The 26,890-nt window shown below is 40.1% G+C and overlaps 1 protein-coding gene and 1 pseudogene across 6 annotated transcripts in view; both read right to left on the minus strand.

Moving 5' to 3' along the window:
- NBDY (negative regulator of P-body association) overlaps window positions 1-25,993 on the minus strand; it is a 29,320-nt gene extending 3,327 nt beyond the window's left edge. The window contains exons 1-4 of one of the 6 annotated variants that reach the window (XM_062184125.1): window positions 25,660-25,993; window positions 24,990-25,085; window positions 23,241-23,376; window positions 14,752-14,877 (exon numbers count right to left, since the gene is read on the minus strand). In XM_062184125.1, the coding sequence (XP_062040109.1) occupies window positions 25,689-25,895 (207 nt within the window). In that variant the 5' untranslated portion in view covers window positions 25,896-25,993 and the 3' untranslated portion in view covers window positions 14,752-14,877; window positions 23,241-23,376; window positions 24,990-25,085; window positions 25,660-25,688. Of the gene's footprint in view, window positions 1-14,751; window positions 14,878-23,240; window positions 23,377-24,989; window positions 25,086-25,200; window positions 25,277-25,659 lie in introns of all 6 variants that reach the window. The other 5 variants (XM_062184123.1, XM_062184122.1, XM_062184124.1 and 2 more) reach the window with 5 other exon arrangements.
- Window positions 813-2,158, minus strand: LOC133752772 (heterogeneous nuclear ribonucleoprotein H2-like; annotated as a pseudogene).
- Window positions 25,994-26,890: the final 897 nt, after the last annotated feature.

A 26,890-nucleotide genomic window follows, 5' to 3' on the forward strand; every position in this document is an offset into this window, starting at 1 on the left:
CTTCTGCCTACGATAGACAGCCTCCTTGAATGTTGGTGTAAAGGTGACAAATGCCAAATGCCATTTGTTTTTGGTTTTTCGGTTTTTAAAAGGGATATTTATTAAACAAGTTTCACTTATAATACATTTAAGTCTCAGAATTTCATACAAACAATACTACCAAACTCATAAAGTATTGGTATTACATCTTAAAATTGTTCCCAATCTTAAAAAAGTGTACACTCAGATGCCTTACAGAATATTAAACCAAAAAGAATTAACAGACATGCCAAATGTTTCCATTTTGAATCGTAGACATAGCTCCTACATTTGAATTTACAGAAAAACATGTTTCTCAACATGCATCTGGAATTTTCAATGTATTGTGGTATAAGTGCAACATTTAAAATAAGCAAAACTGCTTTAACCTAAATATGCTTCCTGCTTTAGGTAAACTCCTACAACTTAAGACTTAAGAAAAGCTGAACATTTTTTTAATAGTATGCTCAACATTGAACTTTGTTATTATATCCTAGCTAAATGTTTCAATGTTTAAAATGACTGAGCATAAAGTTTTAAAACAATTTTGACTTTCACTTTCCAGAGAGCAGGAATCACAAGCCTAGAATACATTAAACTTAATCTTTGTTTTCTTAAAAAATGAGAAAGATAAAGAGAAACAAAGAAAGAGAGGAAGCTGCCCAAAGCTGTCACAATCAACTGTATGTCCCATTTGTCAATCAGACTGGATATACTAAAAACCCCTCCCAGTCTATTCCACTCCCATAAATGCACAGCTTCTATTTCTGTAGTAGTACCTGTTAAATGATTTTCTAAGTGAGGTTTCACTGATAGTCATTGGAGTTTTCCTGAAGGAACTGGTCATATCCAATCATACTGCTCTGACCACCATAACCACCTCCATAACTGCCATTCAGCTGGTGGCTAATGGGATGCCTGTAACTGAACAGGTTGGATAAGCCCATTCCTCCCATCATTTGGCTACCATAAGCATCAACACTTGATCCTGCTGTAGAATTCAGAAAAAGCTCTACATAGCTGTAATTATAAACTCCTCCACTTGTTCCTGCAGTAGAATTCAAGAAGAGCTCCACATATCTGTATTGCATATTAAATTCATCTTTGGTCAGAGCTACCATTTCATGAGTAGAAAATTCAACATATGCTTTAACAGAAACCTTGCCATCTGGTCCAGTTTCAATATGGATTCTCATGGGATTAACAGGTGGGAAAAATTATAAACATCATTCTCAGTGGCTCTATATGGTAACTCCCCTCATGTGTACACAATGCTCTGTGGTGCTCTGGAAACTGGACCTACCATCTCCATACCTATGATCAGACATTCCTGAGAAGTAGTAATTGAGGTCTCTTTCAAATCTATGAGACCCAAAGCCATACCCATTATAACCACCAGTCATCATAGCCTCCATAATCTCCACCATAGGCACTCCGCCTCATCATTTCAAAGCCAGCTCCTCTGCCAATGCTATTATACCTCCGCCAACCCTTGGCCTGTCACAGGGACTTGGGCGCTGTGCTGAATAGTCATGTGCTTCTGAGGATGATCACAGTGGGTTCAGACTTCTGCTTGGCTACTGTTGAAGATTTCAATGTACCTGTGTCCTATTCTTCCCTTGTGTTTCTCTAAGTCCCTTTCAGCTATCTCCTGTGATGCAAGCTGCACAAACGCCTACCTACCCTGTGTTCCACCCCTGAAAATCCACTGGCAGTGTCATCCCATTTGGTACATTTTCCAACCCTGAAAGGAACTGACCAATCTCTTCCTTGCTACAACAAAATAGGAGTCTTCTAAGCTGGACGAAGCCATTATTGGAAGTATCAGCACTATTCCAACCTGTATGCTTCAACATCCAATCTATTTCAACACTGTTGGACTTGAATACTTCAACATACTGTGTCCCTTGGTTTCTCTGTCCTTATTCAAAGCCAATTTCACTTAATCTTCAGATTCAAGTTTAACAAATGCTTCTCCACTCGGTCTGCATTCTCTGGTATAGATGAAGCAAATATCTGATGTGCTATTCTGGATTTTGCAATCATAGAAGCAGTGAACAACTTTATCAGCTGATCAGGACCAGAGTAGGTCCCTGACCTTCATGACAAACCACTCTCTGCCTTCTGTGCTTAGTACCATGGTGACTGTGAGCTCTTGGTGGCATACTTGGGCTCAATATAATGTCAGTATGGCTCTAATGATACCGAGTAATTTGCCTTCTTCCCTCCAACGGGTATAGCAAGATAATAGATGATGACCAGAACTACTTCTTCCAATTCTATTTTCCAGCAAGCATTTATTATAAGGGAATAATGTCTGAAATATCCCAGTCTTGTCAATCAATCCAGCTTACATGTTATTTCTGTCTTGAGTGTACTTGTGAGGAGTCATCTACAATTACTAACATTTTTTGGAAGTCAACACAGCCACAGTGACATTTAAGCACTGGACTATTATGCTATAATTTAAATGATGTACTAATATGTTTAAAAAGGAAAGACAAAATATGGAACACAATTATTTTTGGTAAAAAAAAAAAAACCTCATCATCCATGAAACAAGAATTTGAGAAGCAGCAGCAAACTTCATGCCACAGTGATAGTGTAGGAAAACTGAATGGGGTCAAAGTGAAATTGAATGGACATCCTGCAGTCTACTGGAGAAGAGCCAGGAGAGAAGGCAAAGCCCCCACTGCACAACCCAGAAAAAGACAAAGGCATGTCAAACCCTGAAGAAGATAGTATGTCCTGTGACCACAATACACAAACCCAGCAAACCTCTTTCACCACTGGATGAGAGGATGAGGTAAGCAGGGACCTGACAAAGGGAGGGTACAAGTGGCAGGTGATCCATTGCAATAGTCAATAAAGATGGTTTTACTTGCACAGGCAAAGAAAGTTCATTCTCCTGCAGGATCCAACCCCCGTGCTCCCACCCAATCTCATCCCGCCTTCCATGCAGAAATCAGTTCTCCACAAAACAAGAACTGGAGAAGCAGAGACAAACATCATAATGCAGTAGTCATGTAGAAAACAGAACAAGGACCAAGTGGGACTTGCATCCCCTCGCACACAGATGAAATACAGAAGGGCAGCCTGTGGCCTCCTGGGGGAAGAGCCTCAGCTGTTGGAGCCAGAGACCTGAACTGGGTACAGACACAGGCTTGTGGCACCCTGACACGAAGATATTAAGGCTCCCCATCTCCCACCCCCTTCATGCCTGGAAAACTTCATCCACTACTGTTCATGGCAAGCCAGAACACGAAACAGTAGTAAGTGGGGACCAGGAAGCTCAACTGGCACCCTTAGCTTGGCTTGGGGTGCCCTGCACAGATGCTTTCATGTAAGGGGAAACTGGAACACTCGCTTGCCTGAGTATACATGGAAGCACATGAAGACTCAGGAAGGGGTGAGAAGGGATTGCTGTTGAACATGAAAAAGGATGGTCCCTGTCCACATCTCTGCATTTCCCTCTTCCTACATTTTCCCAAAACAGGTGTTGGATGGGACCTTGAGTTTACTAAACATCAGGGTAAACTCCAGAGTACTGTATGCCTGACAGTTCTGAGTGTGTATGTGTATGTGTGTTTGTGTGTCTGTTTCTGTGCATCTGTGTGTGAGCCAGACAGAGCGAGTAGACAGAGAGGTGACACCTGTTTGCATGAGGGTATCTCTTTCTCTGGCCAGAACTCCCTCTAGGGATACGTTCAAGTGGAAGAACAAAGGAAATGTTAACTCCACTTTGTGGGCGTCCACCTGCATACTCCCCAGGTTGCAATGGCCCAGAGTTTTTAAGTTTCTCTCCTAGGAAAGCCTGTGTCTCCCTGCCTGGGGCCAACATCTGTGGTGTGGAGGACTCAAGTGAAGAGGCAAAACACGTTGGGTACTATGCAATGCACTGAGCACTGGGCTCCATGCTGATTCAGGGGTCCCAGTGGCACGGGTTGGGTGGGATACCTGCACAGCAAGGTCATCAGGGTTTCCCATCCCACCAGGCTGTGTGTGTGTAAATTCATGCTCCCATACTTTGTGGCGCGTCTGCTGGGAAAGCATTTAAGAACTGGTCTCACGTGTCCCCCAATCACTCATTTCCTTTCCTGTCTGAATCAGGAGCAGGCCCAGAGCCCCACTTGAGTCGAAGACTACAGAAGTCTAATAGGCTCTAAGCAACACAGCTCTCTCTCCAGATGACCAACACCAGCAGCAGCAGCAGCAGCAGCACCATGCCCCAGCCCCCCACCCGCAAACACACACATTTTGCTGGAGAGGGAAAGGTGAAAGGCACACAAGCAACAAGCCCTTGTTCTTGGCCAGGATTCAGGCTCTCACTCAGAGGTGAATCCACACAACACCTCCCAACCCCAACCCTGCTCCTGAAAACTCCACCATGCAGCAGGGGCTCTGATGTGCTCAATGGAGGGTGTATCCAAGACAAGAAACCAGAGAGAAGGGGTACAGCCTGGCTACTCTTGGTTGAGAATCCTCACTGGCCCAAGGCAAGGCCCCTGGGTTCGGGGCGGGGGCGGTTGTTTCTGGTTTGCTGGTGTTTTATTTTGAGGCTGCAAAAAGCAGAGGACAGGGTAGGACTAGAGGTGGAGGAGGGCTGGGATCAGGATGAGTCATTTGTGGAGCCACAGCGGCAACTGTGTCTGAAAACACCAAGCACCAGGGAAGCTCGCCTTCAGCCAGGCACAGAGACAGGCAAAGGCGTGTGCTTGGCTGAAGAGACTAGGCCCAGGCCTGGAATTTCCCTACCCGGGGACAGAGGCCCGGAAGACAGTGTGCGTGCCAGGGCGCTTCGCCCTGTCCCTTCACCTGGCGACCTGCCGCCCACCGTCACCACCAGCAGGAGCACAAACACCAGCACCAGCTGCAAACGTGCCAGAGGCTCGACTGCACTCTAAATTTAGATTCTGGCACAGAAATGCAGACAGCCCCCAAGGGCCTGAATTCAGCCCAGGGGGCGGAGCTTCACCATTGGCCATTTTGGAGTGAGCCCACGGGAAGCCCCTAGCCTTGGTGTCCATTAGGTGAAGTACCCCGGAGAGTACTGCCCCAGTCCTCACCCGGAGCAGAGGCGACAACAGGTACTGGGGGAGGGACATTTTTCGTATGGCGGCCTCAGGCCACATTCACGGGCAGCCGGCCGCCATGATGGACTACCCTGGCCCTAGCACCTTCTATAGCAGAAAGCACCGCGGTAGCGGACCGTGTGTCTGGGAGGGAGCCGGGGGCAGGGGTGAAGGGGGGATGAGTGCCAGCCACCAGCTACTTGTGGAGCTGCAGCCGCAGGGACGCTGCCACCCCATCTGCCCACTGTTTGGCTATTGCCTGCTCCTGTGCCGAGCCCCCTTCCCTCGCCACCAACACTTTCCACTTGATGGCAGTGTGGCGCCACAGATAAACTGTCAGGCGTGGGTGGTGTGCCTCTCCACACCGAGGCTCCTCCGCCTTTTGCAACTTCAAAAAAAAAAAAAAAAAAGGGAAAAGAAACAAGGGTAGGAGGCCAGGAAAGACACACCTGCCACCAAGCCTTAGTTTGACCACCCAATTCAAAGGGACCCTCAACCTGCGGGAATCCTGTCTGGGAGCAACCTGCCTTCAGAGCTGCCAGCTCCCTGGGTCCCGGTGCCAGTCCTGCCAGTCAGCTAGCCTTGCAGCCAGACTGCACTTCCTCCCAAGGCCGGTGTGGTGTTTGGCCATCCCAACTGCTACCCGAGGTCCCCGCGGCCTGCCTGGGAGCCCACAGGGCCTCAGAAGCGGTGCCGAAAAGTAACTCACTAACAGCCCATTTTGTCTTCTGCTATTTAGTGCACTCCTGGTGACTAAGGAGCAGACTAGTTATTTGTAAAACATATTTTAATGAAACTAAAAGGAAAGGAGAGGATGGGTTCTTGGCACTGGAATGCAGGTTTGGGGGAGTGGAGGATAATGGGTATCTTCAAACTAATGAGTGGTTATGTCAAAAACTAATAAAAGGCGGATAGATAGATATGGAGAAGGAAGGAGGATGGGAGGAAGAGGGGTAGGGAGCAAAGGAATATCATGTAATAAGTGTTGTATCTACAAACAGTGTTGAATCTGTTAAAAACCAAGAGTCAAACAAACTAATCAAATTACTGGGAGATAGCATTTGGGAGTACAAGACAGATACTTCCTCTTTCCCATTCAAATAGCTGTCCACTGAAAATAGTTCTGATTGTTTACCTTCTGGTTTTGATCAGGAGCTGCTGAAAGCTAAAGCAGAGGCTGAAACTTAGTCTCATGGTATATTGATAAGTTTCAGGTTCTAACTTTTTTTGGTTTGTAAGTGTAGGGATGATGCACCTCAACATTTGTAGATCTAGTGACAAGCTGTAGTCGTGGTTGTTGAAATCTTCCTATATATACATATAGATAGACAGATATTTTTAAAGACATTTATTTGAAAGGTGGAGTTACAGAGAGGGAGAAATGCAGTCAGAGACAAAGAGGTCTTCCATCTACTGGTTTCACTCTCCAAATGGTCTTAATGGCCAGGACTGGACTAGACTGAAGCCAAGAACCAGGAGTTTCATCTGGGTCTCCCACGTGGGTGCAGGGGCATCTGCATGCTTTCTCAGCTGCTTTAGCAGGGAACTAGATTGAAAGTGGAGGAACCTGGACTCAAACGGGCACCCATATGGGATGCTGGTGCTGCAGGCAGCAGCTTAACTTGCCATGCCACAGCATGGGCCCCCTTACCCTATATTTTTAAAACTGGATTGTGTTAAAATGTTTCTTCTTTTCTGTGTCATCAAAAATAAGGGAAAAGTTTGCAACAGTAAGTTTATTCCTTATTCTGATCATTTTTACCCTGGTGGAGATTGACTGCCATTCTCCCACACAATTGATGTGACAAGGAATAGAATTTCTGTATTAACACACAATTCTAAAATAAGAAATATTAGTATTTAATATCTAAATACTCCTACATAATGCATTCTCTATCTCCTTAACTTGAGAGTTCTTTGTAGACAACTGATTTGATGCTTTTAATTTTTTTTATGTATTTCTCATGTTGTTTGAGAGAGGGAGAAACACACACACACACAGAGAGAGAGAGAGAGAGAGAGAGAGAGAGAGAGAGAGAGAAATGAGAATCTTCTATCCTCCATTTAGTTTCTCAAATACCTGTAACAGCAAGGACTGTGTCACACTAAAAGCCAGGAGCCCAGAATTCAATAGGAGTCTCACATGTGGGTGACTGGTACCATACTACTTGAGCTATCACCTGTTGCCCCCCCAGGGCATGCATCAACAGGAAGCTAAGTCAGAAGCTTAGCTGGAACTTGAACACAGGGATTCTGATATGAGATGTGGGTTTACCAAGGCATGACTTAACAGTTGTGTGAGTGATTACTGATGCCATAAACAATAGTGTCAATCGTTAAGTCAACAACAGGAGTCACTGTGCACTTACTCCCCATGTAGAATCGCTGTCCTTAATGTGTTGTCCAATGTGAATTAATGCTATAACTAGTACTCAAACAGTACTTTATACTTTGTGTTTCTGTGTGGGTGCCAACTGTTGAAATCTTTACTTAATTTACACTAAATTGATCTTCCATATATAAAGATAATTGAAAATGAATCTTGATGTGAAAGGAATGGGAGAGGGAGTGGGAGATGGGAGGGTTGTAGGTGGGAGGGAAGTTATGGGGGGGGGGGAAGCCACTGTAATCCAAAAGCTGTACTTTGGAAACTTATATTTATTAAATAAAAGTTTAAAAAAAAACAGTTGTGTGAAATTCCAGCCCCTGAGTTGTTTTCCTCTTATTTTCAATTATGACATATGTCAGGATTAATTAGAAGCATCTATTTCCAAATCAATCTTTTATAATTTTAAAATCACTGCAGGGGCCAGCACTGTGGTATAGTGGGCTAGACCTCCACCTAAGGCACCAGCATTCGATATGGGCACTAGTTCGAGTCCCAGCTGCTCCTCTTATGATCCAGCTCTCTGCTACAGCCTGGGAGGGCAGTAGAACATGGCTCAAGTGCTTGTGCCCCTGCACCCACGTGGGAGACCCAGAAAAAACTCCTGGTTTTGGATCAGCCCAGCTCTGGCCATTGTGGCCATTCTGGGGAGTAAATCAGGGGATGGAAATTCTTTTCTGTCTGTCTATCCCTGTCTCTGTCTGCAACTCTCTCTCTCTCTCTCTCTCACATAAATAATAAAAATCTTTTAAAAAAATCACTGCAGTAAATTTCATTTATCATAAAATTAAGTATTCTAATGTGAACAATTTGTGGTATGCAGCACATTCACTATGTTTTGCAGTTATCAACTTTATGTCCTCCAGAACATTTTTATCACTTCAGAAGGAAACTTGTATCTTTTGTTCATTTTCTCCCACAACCCCTCAGCCTTTATCAATTCCTAGTCTGTGTTTGTACTTACCTTCTGGGTATTTCATAACAATGGAATTACACAATATGTGACCTTCTCTGCCTTTTTTCAGTTAGCACAATGAAGTTCATTCATGTTGTACATTGTATTCCATTGCTTTTATAGCTGAATACTAGAACATTTGACTTCATGTATATACCAAAATGTGTTCATTAATTCATCTGTTTCTTCAGGTTATTTCAACATTTAGCTATTGCCACATATTTTTATTTTTTCTTCATAATTAGACTGTCTAGAATCTCCAGTACAAGGGTTACCAGCAGTGCTGAAAGCAGGTGTTGATGGCTTTTTGCTAAGGGGTGCTTTCAGTCAACCAATGGTAAGTATTCTGTTGGTTGTTCACTGTTCACAGATGTCCTTAATTGTGTTGAAGAAGTTCTTGCTATTCTTAGTTTCTTGATCATTTTATCATGAAACAGTGTTAGATTTGTCAAATGCTTTTTTCCCATCAGTTATTATGCTTATGTGGTTTTCTTCTTTCATTCTATTTATGTAGTGTGCTACACTAATTGCTACTTTTTATGTTGATACACCCTTTTAATCTTCATTCCTGATACAAATCCCACTTGGTCTTGGTGCCTAACCTATATATTCCTATCTGTATAGCATGAAATTACTTCAAAAAGTTCATAGAAAAGGAATTATATTTATTTTGGTGCAAAGTCTCTTGGAATCCATGCAATTTTTTTTTCCATGGAACACATTTTTCATGAACTTTTTGAAGACTCCTTGTACTCATGGATTTCAAAACTTTTGCACCAAAATAAACTTAACTTTTAATTCAATTTCTCAATGAACTTGTTGAAGTCCTCTCATATACTGTTTTTTTAAAAAAATATTTTATTTATTTTATTTGAGACTTAGAGTTACAGACAGTGAAAGGGAGAGACAGAGAGAAAGGTCTTCCTTCCGTTGGTTCACTCCCCAAAGAGCTGCAATGGCCGGAGCTGAGCCGCTCCGAAGCCAGGAGCCGGGAGTTTCTTCCTGGTCTCCCATGTGGATGCAGGGGCCCAAGCAATTGGGCCATCTTCCACTGTTTTCCCAGGCCATAGGAGAGAGCTGGACTGGAAGTGGAGCAGCTGGGACTAGAACCGGTGCCCATATGGGATGTCGGTGCCGCAGGCTGAGGATTCACTTACTGCGCCACGGTGCCTGCCCCTCATATACTGTTGGATTCAATTTGTTAATATGTTATTGAAGATCTCTGTGTTTACATTTATAAGGAATATTGTTCTATATTTTCCTTTTTTGTCATGTCTTGCGGGGTCTGGCTTTGTAAATGGTTCCTTCTCTTCTATTTTTTAGATGAGTCTAAGGAAGACTGGAGTTACTTCCTCTTTAAATGTTTGATAGAATTAGTGAAGCCATCTTTTTTTTTAAAGATTTTATTTATTTATTTGAGAGGTAGAGTTACAGACAGTGACAGGGAGAAACAGAGAGAAAGGTCTTCCTTCCGTTGGTTCACTCCCCAGTTTGCTGCAATGGCCGGAGCTGTGCCCATCCGAAGCCAGGAGCTTCTTCCTGGTCTCCCACATGGGTGAAGGGGCCCAAGGACTTGGGCCATCTTCTACTGCTTTCCCAGGCCACAGCAGAGAGCTTGACTGGAAGAGGAGCAGCCAGGACTAAAACCAGTGCCTATATGGGATGCTGGTGCCGCAGGCGAAGGATTAACCTACTGCACCAAGGCACTGGCCCCGAAGCCATCTTTTCTTAGGCTTTTGTTTGTTTGGAAGATCTTGATTACTGAATCAATCACTCTACTCATAGGTTTGCTCAGATTTTCTGTTTCTTCTTAAGTCAGTTTTAGTAACTCCTGTGCATCCAGGAATATGTCCATTTCATCTAAGTCATCTAACTTGTTTCTGTACAACTGTTTGCAATATTCTAATACGTCTTATTTTTGTAATATACAAATGTCTTCATTATCATTTTTGATTTGATTATCACTGTAGGTATGTGTTAAGTTTTGTCAGTCTTCTGGGCCGGCACTGCGGCTTGCGGCACCGGCACACCGGGTTCTAGTCCCGGTCAGGGCGCTGGATTCTGTCCCGGTTGCCCCTCTTCCAGGCCAGCTCTCTGCTGTGGCCAGGGAGTGCAGTGGAGGATGGCCCAAGTCCTTGGGCCCTGCACCCCATGGGAGACCAGGAGAAGTACCTGGCTCCTGCCTTCAGATCAGCGCGGTGCACCAGCCGCAGTGCACCGCCCGTGGCGGCCATTGGAGGGTAAACCAACGGCAAAAGGAAGACCTTTCTCTCTGTCTCTCTCTCTCTCACTGTCCACTCTGCCTGTCAAAAAAAAAAAAGATTTTCTTCAATTTTGTTGATATTTTCAAAGAACAATCTTTCAGTTTCATTTTTTTACTTTTCATTCTTTTTCTGTTCTCTATTTCAGTTATCTCCACTCTATATTATTGTCTTCCTTCTTCTAGCTTTGAATTTTGTTCGCTGTTCTTTTTCTAGTTCCTCAAGGCTTTTGAGATTTTTTTTAATGCTGACAATTATAGCTGTAAATCTTCTTCTGAACACTGTACTTTCATTTTAATTATTTCACAGTATTATCTGGTTTCTTTTATGATGTTTTTTCTTTGAAACATTTGTTGGAACATGTCTTTTTAAGATTTTTTATTCATCTGAAAGGCAGAGTAAGAGAGAGAGGAGAGAGAGAGATATATCTTCCATCACTGGTTCCCTCCCCAAATGGCCACAATGACTGAGACAGGGCCATAATGAAGCCAGGAGTCCAGAGCTTCCACCAGATCTCCCTCATGGGTGCACAGGTCCAAGGACTTGGGCCATCTTCTGCTGCAGCCCCCCACAAGATGTATCAGTAGGGAGTTGGATCAGAAATGGAGCAGCCAGGTCTTAAACTTGCATCCATATGGGATGCTGGCATTGCAGGCAGAGGTTTAATTTACTATGCCACAATGCCAGCCTCCTGAACATTTGTCTTTGAATAATTTCTTTGAAACATTTGGCCTGGTAGTTAGTACACAACTTTTGGCATGCCTGAATACCACATCAGAGTTCCTGGATTTCAGTACTAGTTTTGGATTCCCTCCAGTTTCCTGCTAATGTGTACCCTGAGAGGCAGTAGATCATGGTTCAAGTAGCTGGGTCCCTGCCATCCACATGGGAGACCTGGATTGAGTTCCTGGCTTCTGGCTTCAACCTGGCCAGTCCTGGATGTTGTGGGCATTTGGGGAGTGCACGAGTGGATGGGAGATATTTTTTTCTTTCTTTTATCTCTGACTTTCAAATAAATAAAATAAAAACATATAGTAATTTTTAAAAAAGAAACATTTGTTGCTTAATTTGGGTTATTTGTTGATCTTCCAGTTTTCCTTTGTTAATGATTTCTAGCTTCATTTTATCATAGTTTTAGAAATACAGTGTATAGTTTTATTTTTATATAATTTTAATTTTTAAAAAAATTCATTGAGGGGCCCAGCATTATGGCACAGCAGGTTAAGCTGTGAAAATGGTATCTCATATGAGTGCCACTCAACTTCCAGTCCAGCTCTCTGCTAATGTGCCAGGGAAAGCAGGAGAAGATGACTAAAGTGCTTGGTTCCCTACCACGCCTGTGGGAAACCCAGATGGAGTTCCAGACTCATGGCTTCAGCCTGGACCAGCCCCAGCCATTTCAACAATTTCGGAAGTGAACTGGTGGGTGGCTGATCTCTTTCTCTTTATGTGTAATTCTGTCTCTTAAATAAATAATCTTAAAACAAAAAACCACTGGGGCTTGTTTTGTGGCTTAACATTTAATCTATCCTGGTGAATGTTCCATAACAATTGAGAAGAATGTGAATATTGTTGTTGTTGGATGGAGTGTTGTTCTATGCATGTCTTTTAGGGCTAGTTGTTTTATAGTGCTGCTCAAATCCACTTGCTTTATTGATTTTTCAGTCTACATGTTCTATCTATTAATCAAAGTAAATGTACTTTTTCCTGTCTCATCAGCTTCCCTTCCTTTATTTTATCCTTCCCATCAATATTTAAAGAAGTTCAAGTCTTCTTTCATCTTAAAGAGGGGTTCCCTTAACCCCAGGTGCCCCTTCAGTTATTTTTCTCTACTTCTTCCTCCTAATCATCGCTTAAATTCTTGAAAACACTGTCTTCCCTATCTTCGCTCACTTCCTCACACTCCTCCATTTACTGCTCAAACTGTTACAAGCTTTTTTTTTATATCTTCTCTGTGAAAATGCTCTTAGCAAACTCTTTAGCCAAGGTCTTTCTTTAATAGATTTTTCCTTCTATCTCCAACAGTACTGAGCACTTTTAAGTCTTTGTTTTATAAAAACATTTGACATAGTTGACCACCCTCTCTTTTTGAGATACTCTCTTACCTTATATTCCAGGAACCTCACTTTTTGCTTTTCCTTACTTACTTCCTTAGCTTTTTCAGTTTCCTTTTCAAGACCTTCTTTTTCTGCTAATCATTTCAATGTTAATGTTCAGAATTACATTCTTGGTGACCATTTCTTTATACAGTATTACACTCTCCCATATATATGCTGATTAGCATCCAGTTTGCATTCTTTGCCTACATTTCTAATATTCTGATAGACATCTTCACTAATTTCCCACAGGAACCTCAAAATCACCAATACTTAAAACTAAATATCTTGTTAATTTTCTTCATCTAGGTGTCTTCCACTTACAATGTAAACTTGATTAGATCATTAGTTCTTCCAAGAAGCTTTTCCTTTCTAGGATCACTATGTTGATTATCCCTAGCGCTATGTTCTCCCTTACAAGATGATTTTGTCTCCAGTACCAGTCTGTGGTATTCAAGGATATGTACATGGTTTAATAATCTGTGTGTCCCATCTTTCTAGTTTAGTGTATGACACAAGTCTGTTCTCAGCAAATGATGACTGAATTAATTTCAAATTAGCATTTTTTCTTGGGGTTGGCATTGTGGTGTAGTACTTTAAGCCTCTGCTTCGGATACCCACATTCCATATTGGAGGGCTGATTTGAATCCTACCACCTCTGCTTCAGATTCATCTTCCTGCTAATGCAGCTAGGAAGACAACTGATCATGGCTCAAGTGCTTGGGTTCCTGCCACCCATGTAGGAGATCCAGATGGAGTTCCTGGCTGCTGGTTTCTGTTTCTGCCTGGTTGAGTCCTGGCTGCTGCTGGCATTTGGGGAGTGAACCAACAGGTGAAATATCTCCTTTTTTCTCTCTTTCTGTATCTCTCTATCTCTGTCACTCTGTCTTTCAAATAATTAAATGTTTTTTAAAAAAGGATATATGGCCTAGTGATGAGATAACCATCTTAGCTTGCATGAGTTTACTCTGTGATGCTCACCCAATGTCAAAATTTCCTAATGACACATTTCTCAGAGTATATTCCTCTTCTTAAGTATGTAGGACTCTACATGATGTAAGACAGAAACAATTCATCAAGCTAAACACTTAAGATTTATGGACTTTACTATAAGTTATATTAAAATAAAGCAAAAACCATGAAGTAAACTAATAAAATTCTTTTATGCCCTTTACTTACTTATCTTTTACATTCCTAATGAACCAGATGGAAGATGTTATACTGAGAATTCAACATGCCATCTGCCAAGTCAGCATTTGACATGTGCAATAATAGACAAATACCAAGCACAGAAATGGCAAAGAGGAAGTATTCACTTCTAGAGGCAGAGGAGAGGGAACAAGGAATACAATTTCCAGAGTCTATAACAAATGAACGAGATGTGGAAAAATAAAGTTCGCAAGGGAGACAAGGGTGTAAAGATATCAGAGATAGCCAAATGTCCAAAGAAATGAACATCAAATAACAGTATGTTCATTAAAATAACCTAGTAATATATAAATACAAATACAAGAAAAGGCTTATGTGTGGTTGGAATGGAAGGATTAGTAACAATAGAGAAAGCCTGTATAAGAAACATGCCGTAAGGAATATGTTAGGCCATGCTAAGAGTTTAGATTTTATCATAGGAAGTAGGAAATCATGATAGGATTTTAAGTAGGAAAACTATATGGTTAGATATTTACTTTAGAGATGTGATTCTAGAGGCTACGCCAAGTCAATAGGCAGGAATGGAGGCAGGAGATCAGTTAGAGAACTATTGTTGTCATTTAGGACAGAAATGGTGAGGGTCCAAACCAGAGTATGGGAATAGTTAGGTGAATGAGGAAGGAAATGACAAATTCATGACATATTTTAAAGGACTAATCTTTATGACGGGGTGACAGATTAAACAGTGGAGGTACAGAAGAGGAGGAACAGGACATGATGCCCTAATTTCTGCATTGGGGAAATTAGTACTTACAAGAATAAAAACAGGTTTGTGGTATTGCTGGTGATGATATAAAGATTCCAGTTTTGGCTGTGTTCAGTTTGCAGTGCTGATAAGGCATCACAGAGAAAGGGTCAGCAGGCAGTTAGTTACATGTCTCTGAAGGTTTAAAAAAGATTTGTTCTCAAAATACGTATTTGTGAGTCAACTACATATATGTTTAATTTAACTCAGAGCAGTGGGTGAGACTGCCAAGTGGAAATGAGGATTAAAACTAGGCTATTTAAGAACAACCCAATCAGGATCAGGGCAGAGTAAGAGTATTCAGAAAATGGTAATGACGGACAGTGGCCAGATACATAAAAAGAGAGCTAGAAGAGAAAGATATCACAGAAAGGGAGAGAGGGGCTGGTGTTGAGGCACAGCAGGTTAAGTTCCTATTATCCCATATCATTGCACTAGTTTGAGTCCTAGCTGCTCTGCTTCTGACGTAGCTCCCTGCTAATGTGTATGGGAATCCAGCAGAAGATGGTCCAGATGCTTGGACCCCTGCCACTTACATGGAAAACCCAGATAGAGCTTCAGGCTCCTGGTTTCAGCCTACCAGCCCTGTGGACATTTGGGGAGTGAACTAGAAGATGCAGGATCAATCTCTTTCTGTCTCTCTCTCTGTCTTTCCCTTTCTGCCTTTCAAATAAGTAAAATAAATCTTAAAAAAGTAAAGGAAGAAAAGAATTTTAGGTATCACAGAAAGGTTAAGTTATATTCACGGGAATTGAGAATAACAGTTATGGTAACCTCTACCACAAAGCATCATGCATAAGCTACTCTTACAAATCTCTGCATTTATGCTTAAAAGTTGCCAGCATTTGGGGCCGGTATTGTGGCCTAGCAGGTTAAGCTGCCACCTGGTTCTAGTCCTGGCTGCTCCACTTCTGATCCAATCCAGTTCCCTGCTAATGGCCTCAGAAGAGCAGCAGAGGATGGCTCAAGTGTTTGGGCCCCTGTTAACCATGTGGAAGATCTGGATGAAGTTCCTGGCTTCAGGCTGGCTCAGCCCTGGCAGTTGCAGCTATCTGGGGAGTAAACCAGCGGATTAAAGAACTGTTTCTCTTTCTTTCTGTAACTTCGACTTTTAAATAAATTAATAAATCTTTAAAATAAACCTGAAGTAATTTTAAAAGACTTGGTATCTGTAATATGAAAGACAAATACAGGGACCAGCACTGTGGCGTAGCAGGTCTGGCCACTGCCTGTGGTGCCGGCATCCCATGCGGGTGCCAGTTCTAGTTCCTGCTACTCCACTTCTGATCTAGCTCTCTGTTGTGGCCTGGAAAGCAGTACAGGATGGCTCAAGTCCTTGGGACTCTGTGCCAACGTGGGAGACCTGGAGGCGGCTCCTAGCTCCTGGCTTCGGATCTGCGCAGCTCCAGCCATTGTGGCCAATTGAGGAGTGAACCAGTGGATGGAAGACCTCTCTCTCTCTCTCTTTCTCTCTGCCTCTCCTCTCTGTGTAACTCTGACTTTCAAATAAATGCATGAATCTTTGAAAAAAGAAAGAAAGACAAATGCAACAAAAGCTATTTTTAAAGAGGCAAAACATTTAAATATGTAAATGCTGAGGCATGACAATAGAAGAAAATGAACTATGCAGAAAAATATACAGAGAATGCTTATAAATATGGTAGCTACAAATGATAACTGATACAGGTTTATTGTTACTGATATCTCAAATGTCCAAGGGCAGAATTTTTTTGTAGATGGCATGATTTTCCAAAATGATGAACAAAACGAAGTAACATCTTATCTTGGTTTACCTGGTAATTGCATTCCTGGAAAAGTCTGTGTGTAGTAAAATTTATATTTTGTATATTAAATGGAGTTCAATTCACGGTCTAGATTAATATAAACAGATTTTTCACCTATGTGAACATCCAACGGGATAGTCAAAAGTTGTCTAGGATGTAGAAAATGTCTTCTTCGTGCAGGCTGTCCTGCATATTGCAGAACATTTAGCATCCGTGATCATACTCACAACATGCCAGGGAGCACTCTGCTTGTTATAATCACCTTAATTGCCTTTCATAAACTTTCAAACCAACCCCTCAAGATTATATTATTTCAATTGGGAGCCACCACCCTAGTCTTATCCAAAGAAGAAAATAAGTCTTTCTTTTGGCTCCCCTCCCCCTCAGACAACCAGGTTTATTTCTTTTCTTTCTCAATTATGAATTCTCTTTTCTTCTATATCTTCAGTCTCTTTTCTTATTACTGTCAGTCACTAAAGATGAGCAAATTTCCACCATTACTTTTTAATGTTCTCTTGGCTGTTAGTCTTTTTATAGTTACATCTAATTTTTTGTATCATCCAGTTTTTATCCTTCCGTCTCACCTAAACAACTCCTATGAATGGTTATACTAGTAAGACTCAGTACTAGTCACTCTTAAACCCATGCAATCGACTTCTGCTCTCACAGCAAACTGAAAGCAGTAATGCCAGATTCACCAGTAAACTTAATTTACAAATTAATGGATACTTTTCAGTATTGAATCCTCAAAGTTTATGAAGAATATGTACTATGAAAACACTATGCATGAATTTCACATTTTTTGCAACAAAGGAAATTTATCGCTTAATTCCATTTTTCATGAACTTTTAAACACTTATATTTATTTTTATTTATGAAAGAAACAAAGATAAGAGAGAGAGAAAGAGGTCTTCAATCTACTGGGTCACTCCCCAAATGCCCATAAGCACCTGAGCCAAGGGGCCCGACTACACCGGCATCACTTCTTCCCAGGGTACACATTAGCTGGAAACTGGAATCCTTAGCAGAGGTGGAACTCAAACCTAAGCACTCCAATATGCAATGTGGGCATCCCAAGTGGCATCTAAACCACTATTTCAAATGTCCATCCCTCCATAAACTTCTTAAAGTTGGGCATTAAATTCTTTGAGATTCTCCCTTCGTCTTAGGTACATTTATCTGTTCATCTTTTTTCCAGATAATCTGTAAGTGTTGGTGCCCAGAATTTCTTCCTTAACTCATATTTTTCTGTCCATATAATCTCTTCTAAATTATCTAATTTATCCCCTTGTTTTAACTATCATTTTTATGATGATGATCTGTTTATCTGGCCCAAACCTTTCTTGCAGTCACAGGCAGCAATCTCCATATAGCAATCTTACTCAAAATATTGAAAACCTGTTCCTTCTCTTTTATTTTATATCTGTTAGTGATTTTGCCCAATATTGAGGCTGGAAATTTAAGAATAATTTTCTATTATCCTGTCTTCCTTGGATGACTCATCTGTGATGGACTTATGACACGCTAGTTTGACTAGGCTATAATCCCCAGTTATTCAACCAAACACTCATCTAGTTATCACTGTGAAGCTATTTTGTAGATGCCTCTATAGTCAGTTGATTTTAAGTAAAGGGGATTTTCCTAGATAATCTATGGGGATTTTAATTAATCAGCTGAAAGGTTTTAAGGGCAAAGCTAAGGCTTTCCTGAAGGAGAAATTCCATTTGAGAACCTGAGTTTCAGTCCATGCCTGAGAATTCCAGCCTGCCTTTTCTAAAAGCCTACGCTGTAGACTTAAACAAATATCCTGAAATACATTTCTCAATATCTTTCTCTACTGGTTCTATTTCTCTGACTGTACCCTGACTGACATAATATCTAATCAATAACATTTCATTAACCTTTCTCAAATCCATTTCTTTGTACTCCATTACAATCAGCATTGGCTTATTTCAAGCCTTTATTACTTCTCAGGATTTTCACATAAGCATCTTAAATGGTCTTCTCATTTGAATCTCTTCCTGCATTATCCTCCAACTTGGCCACTGTTATGATCTACATCATAAATATGAACATAATTGTGAACATTTTATTCTTCTTAAAATATTCAATGACTTCCCTTCCTAAGACTTATCTTCAACCTAATTAACATGGCACACAATGTCTTCATGTTTATGCTCTGGCTTGCTGATCTAGCTTCATCTTTCCACTCCAGGAAAATTTATGGCTACCATCCATCTCTGTCTCTCCAAGAGAACAGGCTATCTTGAACTTTGTAACTTTGGTCATTATATTCTTACCACACGAAGTGCTTTATTTTCCCCTCTACCAACATCCATTCATATTTAATACTGTCACTCTTTTTTTATGATTCAGATCAGATATTGAATTACACCGGAGGCCATCCCTGGTGTTTGTAGTCTAGGTCATGCACTCTTCTGTTATAATACTAGTACTCTGTGCCCTTCTCTATCCACAGAGCTTACCAAACCAGTCTATGAACCTTTGGGGTGAGTTAGATGCATTATCTGAGTAACCTTGGCAATACCTCAAATTGAATAGAAGACCTTTAGTATTTTTGTTGCTTGAATGAAAGAATGGATGCATCAGATATTGGGTATCATGTTATGGCTGGCTATTATAATGTAATTTGTGCTAGGCAGAATCATAGTCATGCAAAGATGTTCACCCTGTAATTCCCAGACCCCTTGACTATGTTACCTTAAAAGGTAAAAGGAAATTTGTTGATGTGATTAAGTTAAGGATCTTGAGATAGAGAATATTATTCTGGGTTACCTAGGTAGGCACACTTTAGTTGTGCATGTCCTTAAAAGCAAAGGACCTCTCAAGAGCTGAGTCAGAGAGAATAATGACAAAGGAAGTGGGAGAAATTCTACACATGAGAAAGAATCAATCTGTCATTGTTGGCTTTGAAGATGTGTGATCACAAACCAAGGAATGCAGATAGCCACTATAAGCTGGGAACAGCACCCAGCTGACATCCAGCAAGGAAATAAGGAACTGAATTCTGTCACCAACTGAATGGATATGACACAGATTCTCCCCTCGAGCCTCTAGGAGGTAATATAGCTGGCCAACACCTTATTTTTGGGCTGATTAGACACTTACTAGACTTCTAATCTACAGAACCACAAGATAATATATATGTTGTTGTATGCTCCTAAATCTGTGACAATTTTATTATGATTACAATAGAAAATGAATACAGAATCCATACAAGAAAATATGGAATACTTTTCAAGACAAAGGATTTAGATGATAAGACAGCAAGTCAGGACGTAAGATTACAAAGAAAGGAACTTGATCATATCATATTTGCCTATTAAAATGATCATTCTAAAGTAGTATGATAAGGCCCTTACATAATGAGAGACAAAAAGTGGTCAAGTTCATAGCAAAAGGTTCTTAAGGAGACTACACATAAGCTATTACAAAGCTCTTCTGAGAATTATAGAGAGACAACAAGCCAGGCTAGGTAAATGCTTTATGGTAGGAAAATATGATGACCAAATAAATATGAGAGCTCCCTTTAATGATGAGATCTTCTGCTGTAAAAAACCTAGATAAGAAATATGGTACTAATTATATACAATAATTCTACCTGTGTCACCAAAAATGTGACTAAAGGTACCACCAAGATATCCACGAAATCATGATAGAACATCAAGTCCCTTGGAAGGGACGGAGCTGTTTAGTCATTTCGCTAACAAAGCCTACATTAATAATTGGAAAATAATCAGATAAAGTCATATTGTGGACATACACAGGACAACTGCCTAGACTCATCAGAAATGCTAATTCATGAAAAAGAAAAAGAAAAAGACAGGCAGGTGTTATTCTAGATTCAAAAGTACTAAAGGGGCATGGCAAATAAATACATTACCCTACATTGGAAGTTAAGCCAAAAAAAGAAAATAGCTATAAAACATTATTGGCACAATTGATGAAAACTGAATACAAATGTAGACAGGAATATTACATTGGCATAAAATTTCATGATGTTGACAACATATACTTAAGTTATGCAAGGTAAGGAGACATGATATGGGCAAATTACTGTCGAATAGGGAAGGAATAGAGACAGAATGAGGAAAAAAAAGAGAACAAAAAAGTATACATGGCAAATGTTAATTGAGGAACCTGGATAAAGGGTAATATCGGAGTTCTTTGTAAGTTCTTTGTAATATTCTTACAGTTTTCAAGTGCAAAATTAAATAAAAATAATTTTTTAAAAATCCACAGTATAGGGGCCGGTGCTGTGGAGCAGCAGGTTAATGCCCTGGCCTGAAGCGCCAGCATCCCATATGGGTGCCGGTTCAAGACCCGGCTGCTCCACTTCTGATACAGCTCTCTGCTGTGGCCTGGGAAAGCAGTAGAAGATGGTACAAGTCCTTGGGCCTTTGCACCCACGTGGGAGATCCCGAAAAAGCTGCTGGCTCCTGGCTTCGGATTGGTGCAGCTCCGGTCTTTGTGGCCAATTGGGGAGTGAATCACTGGATGGAAGATCTGTCGTGCGCTCTCTCTCTCTCTGTGTGTGTGTGTGTGTGTGTGTAACTCTTTCAAATAAATAAATAAATAAATAAATCTTTTAAAAATCCACAGTATAAATATCAATAATAGCTCCATTGGTGAATATCATAATCATACTTTTTCTATGCATTTAATGAAAGAAACTTTTTATTGCCATACCCTGCTGGGATGTGCAGCAAGTATATAATTTAATTTTCTGTTACAGCAAAGATTGTTTTGTAGGCCAGTCCCAAAAAGACGAATATATGTTTTCCTCGATTTGTGGTAACTAATAGGCAGAATACAAAAAAAGTAATGTAAATCAGCGAAATTGACATTTTGAGACTTGATTATTGTTTATAGCCCTCGTCTGTACTCCCAAGGAACAATGGTTTTTCTACTACTACTTGTTGAATTCTGTATTTAGTGGAGAGTTAAACTTGTGAATTATAAAGAAAATTGAAAGTATGCCATTGTAAAAATTAAAATAAAAATAAGAAAAGAAGGATGGAGGGAGAGTGGGAGTGAGGGAGCCTAGGATGGGAAGTGCCATTATGCTCTTAAAACTGTATATATGAAATACAAGAATTTTTTCCCTTTTTATAAATTAAAAAAATTAAGATTTTAAAAAAATTTGAAAAGAAATTTAACTATAATTATATATTAATTATTATATAATTATATATAATTATTATATAATTATATATAATATATGTAATTATATTATATATATAATCACGTTAGTTTTTTAATATGATTTTTAAAAAAGGAGGCCCATATTTTTTTAAATTAGAAAGAACAGGTTAAATAACTCAAAGGTGAAAAAGAAAACATAAGGGAGCTGACACTGTTGTGCAGCAGGTTAAACTACTGCCTGTAGCGCAGTCATCCTGCCATCCCATATGGGCACTGGTGGGAATACGGGCTGTTTAACTTTTGATTCAGCTCCCTGCTATTGCACCTGGGAAAGCAGTGGAAGACTGCCCAAGTCTTTGGGCCCTCGCACCCATGTGGGAGACCTGGCTTTCACCTGGTTCTGCCCAGACATTAAGGTTATTTGGGGAGTGAACCAGTGGACGGAAGATTTCTCTATCTTTTCCTCTCTCTGTCTTTAACTCTGCCTTTCAAATAATATAAATCTTTTTAAAATTAGAATGTAATAAATATTGAATGATAATAGAAATATTACATATAAAACTTGTGAAATTCTTCTAAAGTGGCAGAGAATTTATAGTATTAAATTTTTAATTCAGAAAAGAAGACTAAAAATTAATGAGCCAGAGGTCCAACTTAATAAATTAGAAAACAAGAAATTCAGAAAGAGAAATATAAACATAAAAGCAAAAATTACTAAAGTAGAAAATAAAATAATCAATGAAGAAGCTTGATGAAACCCAAAGCAGGGAATGCATTAGATTGTGATTATGGTAATTTAGCACACTGTCACAATGATATTAATGGTGGAAAAAAGCATATGATCATGGCAATACGTACAGACAAAGCATTTGGTGAAAAAACCTCCATATGCATTCATGATAGGGACTCTTTCAGTCAACTAGAAATAAGAAGGAATTTTCTTAATACAAGAAAGCATATTTATTGAAAGAATGGTAAAACTTCTGTAGAATTCTCCTAGGAGCAAGACATGGAAATCCTCTACCACTACCATGATTTCTCTCCTTGGAAGATTCTAGATAGTACAGTAAGATAAGCTGAAAAAATATGATAAGAAAGAAGAAATTGCTATTATTCATAATTAATTAACAGATAATCTAATAGAATATATAAATTATTGAAATAAATAGAATTCAGAAAAGCTGTAGTACATAAATCAATATATAAAAATATAAATTGTGTTCCCACTTATCAACAATTGGAAAATGTGGCTAAAAAGATACATTTCACAGTAACACCAGAAACTATTATGTAATTGGGAGTCAATCTATAAATAAATAAATTATAAGTCCATAATTATATATAATAAAATAAATTATAAATTAATAAACATATAAATATCTTATAGATTATAATATTATACATTTTAATTATTTCATATAATGTAGAAAATAGTTTTAGTGTTCTCATTTGGTGTTAGCTTTTTGCTTTTTGTTTGGCTAGTTATTTTTCATGTGTCAAAGTCAACTCTTATTCCTCCTCCTCTTAAATTTTTGGTCAAGAAGTTACCTTAAATTTCACAACTTCCAGGTGCAGAACATCAGAAAAAGCAGGGTAGCATTGTAAATAATCTTCACTGTCTTCACCAGGTGAACTATTTTACGAATGCACCAAGGAAATGGAGTCATAATGCAATCCCTTTAGACTGAAAAACAGTAAAATAAGGTGAAATCATTCCTTCTGTTACTGCCCATTTCTCATTTCTGCTGGCTTCCTCAAGTCCTTATGCCCCACTCTGCCCCTATTTCAATGCTATATGATATATTCTTACAAAACAGCTGTGTAAGGGAGCTTCAAAACGTTTATGGAAAATTGAACTAAAAGATATCCTGCATTTCCCATGAACATTTTGAAGATTTCTTGTTTACATAATATTTAGAAGGGGTGCATTACATAGTAGTTTAGAACACAGACTCTAGAAACAAACATTCTGGATTCAAAGCCCAGTTTGGTCATTTAGTGCTGTGTAACTTGGTAAAACTTAGCTTTTTTTTTTTTAATTTTTATTTTTGACAGGCAGAGTGGACAGTGAGAGAGAGACAGAGAGAAAGGTCTTCCTTTTGCCGTTGGTTTACCCTCCAATGGCCGCCGCTGATCCGATGGCAGGAGCCAGGTACTTCTCCTGGTCTCCCATAGGGTGCAGGGCCCAAGGACTTGGGCCATCCTCCACTGCAGTCCCTGGCCACAGCAGAGAGCTGGCCTGGAAGAGGGGCAACCGGGACAGGATCGGTGCCCCAACCGGGACTAGAACCCGGTGTGCCAGCGCCGCAAGGCGGAGGATTAGCCTAGTGAGCCGCGGCGCCGGCTGGTAAAACTTAGCTTTACCTATACAAACCTCCCTAGTATAGTTGTTGTGACTATATATATTAAACTATGCAAAGCCTTTTTGGAACAATGTCTGACACATACAAAGTGTTCAACGAATATTAGCTATTATTCTAATTTTCAGTTATTTGAATCGTTGGGGGAAAATTAAATAATGGTTATATTCTTGCCCTGCACAGGCCCTTTTACTTTTTATCTGAGTGTTTCTCTCCTTGTGCCTCCCACTATCTCATCCCCACTACTCATTTAGATAGAGGTAATGATGAGGGAAGCAATACTTTATGGAATGATGTGATATTTTCAAGTGAAAAAGAGCTCATTATATCTTTCTGTACTACCACCAAATCCAATACCCATAATCTCCTTCGTTGTTATTGTGACTTCATCAATTATTGATTCATTTACTCAAATATCTGTTTCTCTCCTACTTTTTACCAGGCACTACATGTTGATAATCTACCCCTTAAAACTCCAAGTACAATGTTTACCCATTGCAGGGGATCCATTAAAGTTTATTTCATGAATAAAGAATGGATCCCTCTGTCTTTCTGATTATAAGATTATAAGATATTTGATTATAAGATATTTGATATATGACTTGGATCATATTTGGTTTCATTGTTTCATTCTATAAAGCTCATCTAAATAGGAGACTGCTTTGCTGCTAGTAAGAACTGGATTCCCAAAACACAAATAATACTACTTATGTAAAAACCTTCTATATTACAACTGCTTATGAAACAAACTGCACACTTCTCAGCATAACATTTAAGGCCCTGTAACACTGTACCATCACCACCTAGTCCTCCTGATAGATTCACAGATACAGCCAAGCTGGTTCCGAGAATAAGCTTGCTTTCAGACTTTTGTTCTGGAAACAGCACAAGGCCTAAAAAGCGTTCCCTCCCCCTCCACATGGCAGATGTCACTCACCCTTTAAGGCCCACCCAAAGTTCCCCCTTCCTCTTTTGATGGCTCATGATTACTACCAGGCAGTGACTTGGTCCATCCTCCATGCTTCCTGAATACCTTGAACAAGCAAACATTATGGCACTTGGGTTTGACCATCATATTGTAACTTTTAAAAAACAAACTTATTAAACTCTCCCGCCTTAGAAAGAAAGACACACTTCTGAAGCCTCACCTTACAATCCCTTCTGTTAGCACAGTGCTGGGCATAGACATTAGGCCTTCAATACATTCTTGTTAGTGGTCTTGTACTAGGCATTTTTTAAAGGAAAAATTTTTGAATACACACAAAAGTAGATAAAACAATATAATAAACCCCAACCTGTACATCACCCAGCTTTAATTTTATCAATTCACAATCATTTTTTGTATCTCCCTATCTTGGCCCCATTAAATTATTTTCAAGCAAAATAAGATTCAAGTCTATTTCTTAAAAAAAAAACTATCGAATCTAAAATATTAAAATTATTTAATGCCACTAAATATCATTTCATCCAAGCACATTTTGTGAAGCGGCTGTTTAATGCCTGCACATTCTTTCTTCTATTTTCAAATCGTGGAAAAAAACAGGGAAAATGCATGATTTAAGTTTTAGAGAGCCTGGATGTCCCTGATGAGAAAGAAAGAATCTGACCTGGTTTGGGGTGGGAGAAATAGATTCCCCTACTTCTCCGGAGGAGGAGGATGCGACTTCAGGCCGGCTGATGCAGGAGGAGGTGCGGAGGGGAGAGTGGTACTACCTCCGTTTGGAGTTCCTTCCGGATAATCCCAGCGCGGAGCTAGGAGACAGCGCTTTTTTGGAGGCTTGGCTTCCCGCGTATTTCCAGGTGGGAGCGTGGACCTCCCGGAGGCACAAGGCTGGTCCCCCATAAGGATTACCGGACCCGGGGCGTCAGCTTTCTCCAGTTAGCCCTGGCAAAGCCGAGAGACCTGAGATGGCGGCGGGTCCCCTCCGGGCACAGAGCTTCCTCCCGCTTTCGCTCTTACCGTATTTCCTGTATCCTGAGACGTATATCCCCTCTCCGCCTCCACCCCTCGCTCCCCACCCCATTTTAACGTTTCTACAAGGATATGTCTTAGAAAACGATGCATTTGTTTAATTTGATGCACCCTGCCCCCTCAAGTCTAACCAAAACTCTGGAGGGTTTTATATAACTTATGCAAGAAATTCAAGTTTACCTCTAACTGGTAAATTGCGTGGCTTATGGATATATGTGGGGGAAGGTGTGATGGGAGGTAGAAACCACAAAATTATTTAAGAGCTTTCCAGTCTTGATGCAGACTCACATCAGAACCACGAGCTTACCTACGACTGTTTAAAAAGCAATATAAAAACATGTAACTTGACTAGGATGCAAACAAACATACTGGCTACAGAAATTGAATGGGAAAAATAATTCACCGTATGTCATAGAAACTAAGGTCACTTTTTTATATTTAAGCAAGTTGGTGATTTTTGAAGGCTTACTATATACTGATTTTTTCACATTTCAATATCAAGGAAGTCTGTTAAACCTGACAGTAGTGCACTAGACTTTTTCATCTTTTTTTTTCTTTCTTAGAGCAGTGGGAAATAATGATTCATTTTACTGTTGCTGATATGTTATATTCTATAATATATGGTAAATAGCCAGAAGAAGGTACCCCGTATCTCAGAAGAAAAGGCTTCTGAAACTTCTTAGACCTTAGTCTCTCCAATAGCCTTCATATCTATCCCCTTTTGACTATGGAAAAACCAGATCACACTTTCTCCAGTACTACTGTCAATATTTTTTAATGGGGGGAAGTTCAATAGTGTCAAAATACAACTAGCTTATAATCAGTTTTGCTAACTCAGGCTCTGTGATCCTTAAGTAAATTCTTGG

This window comes from Lepus europaeus, chromosome X (assembly GCF_033115175.1).
Source record: "Lepus europaeus isolate LE1 chromosome X, mLepTim1.pri, whole genome shotgun sequence".
Classification (NCBI taxonomy): Eukaryota; Metazoa; Chordata; class Mammalia; order Lagomorpha; family Leporidae; genus Lepus; species Lepus europaeus.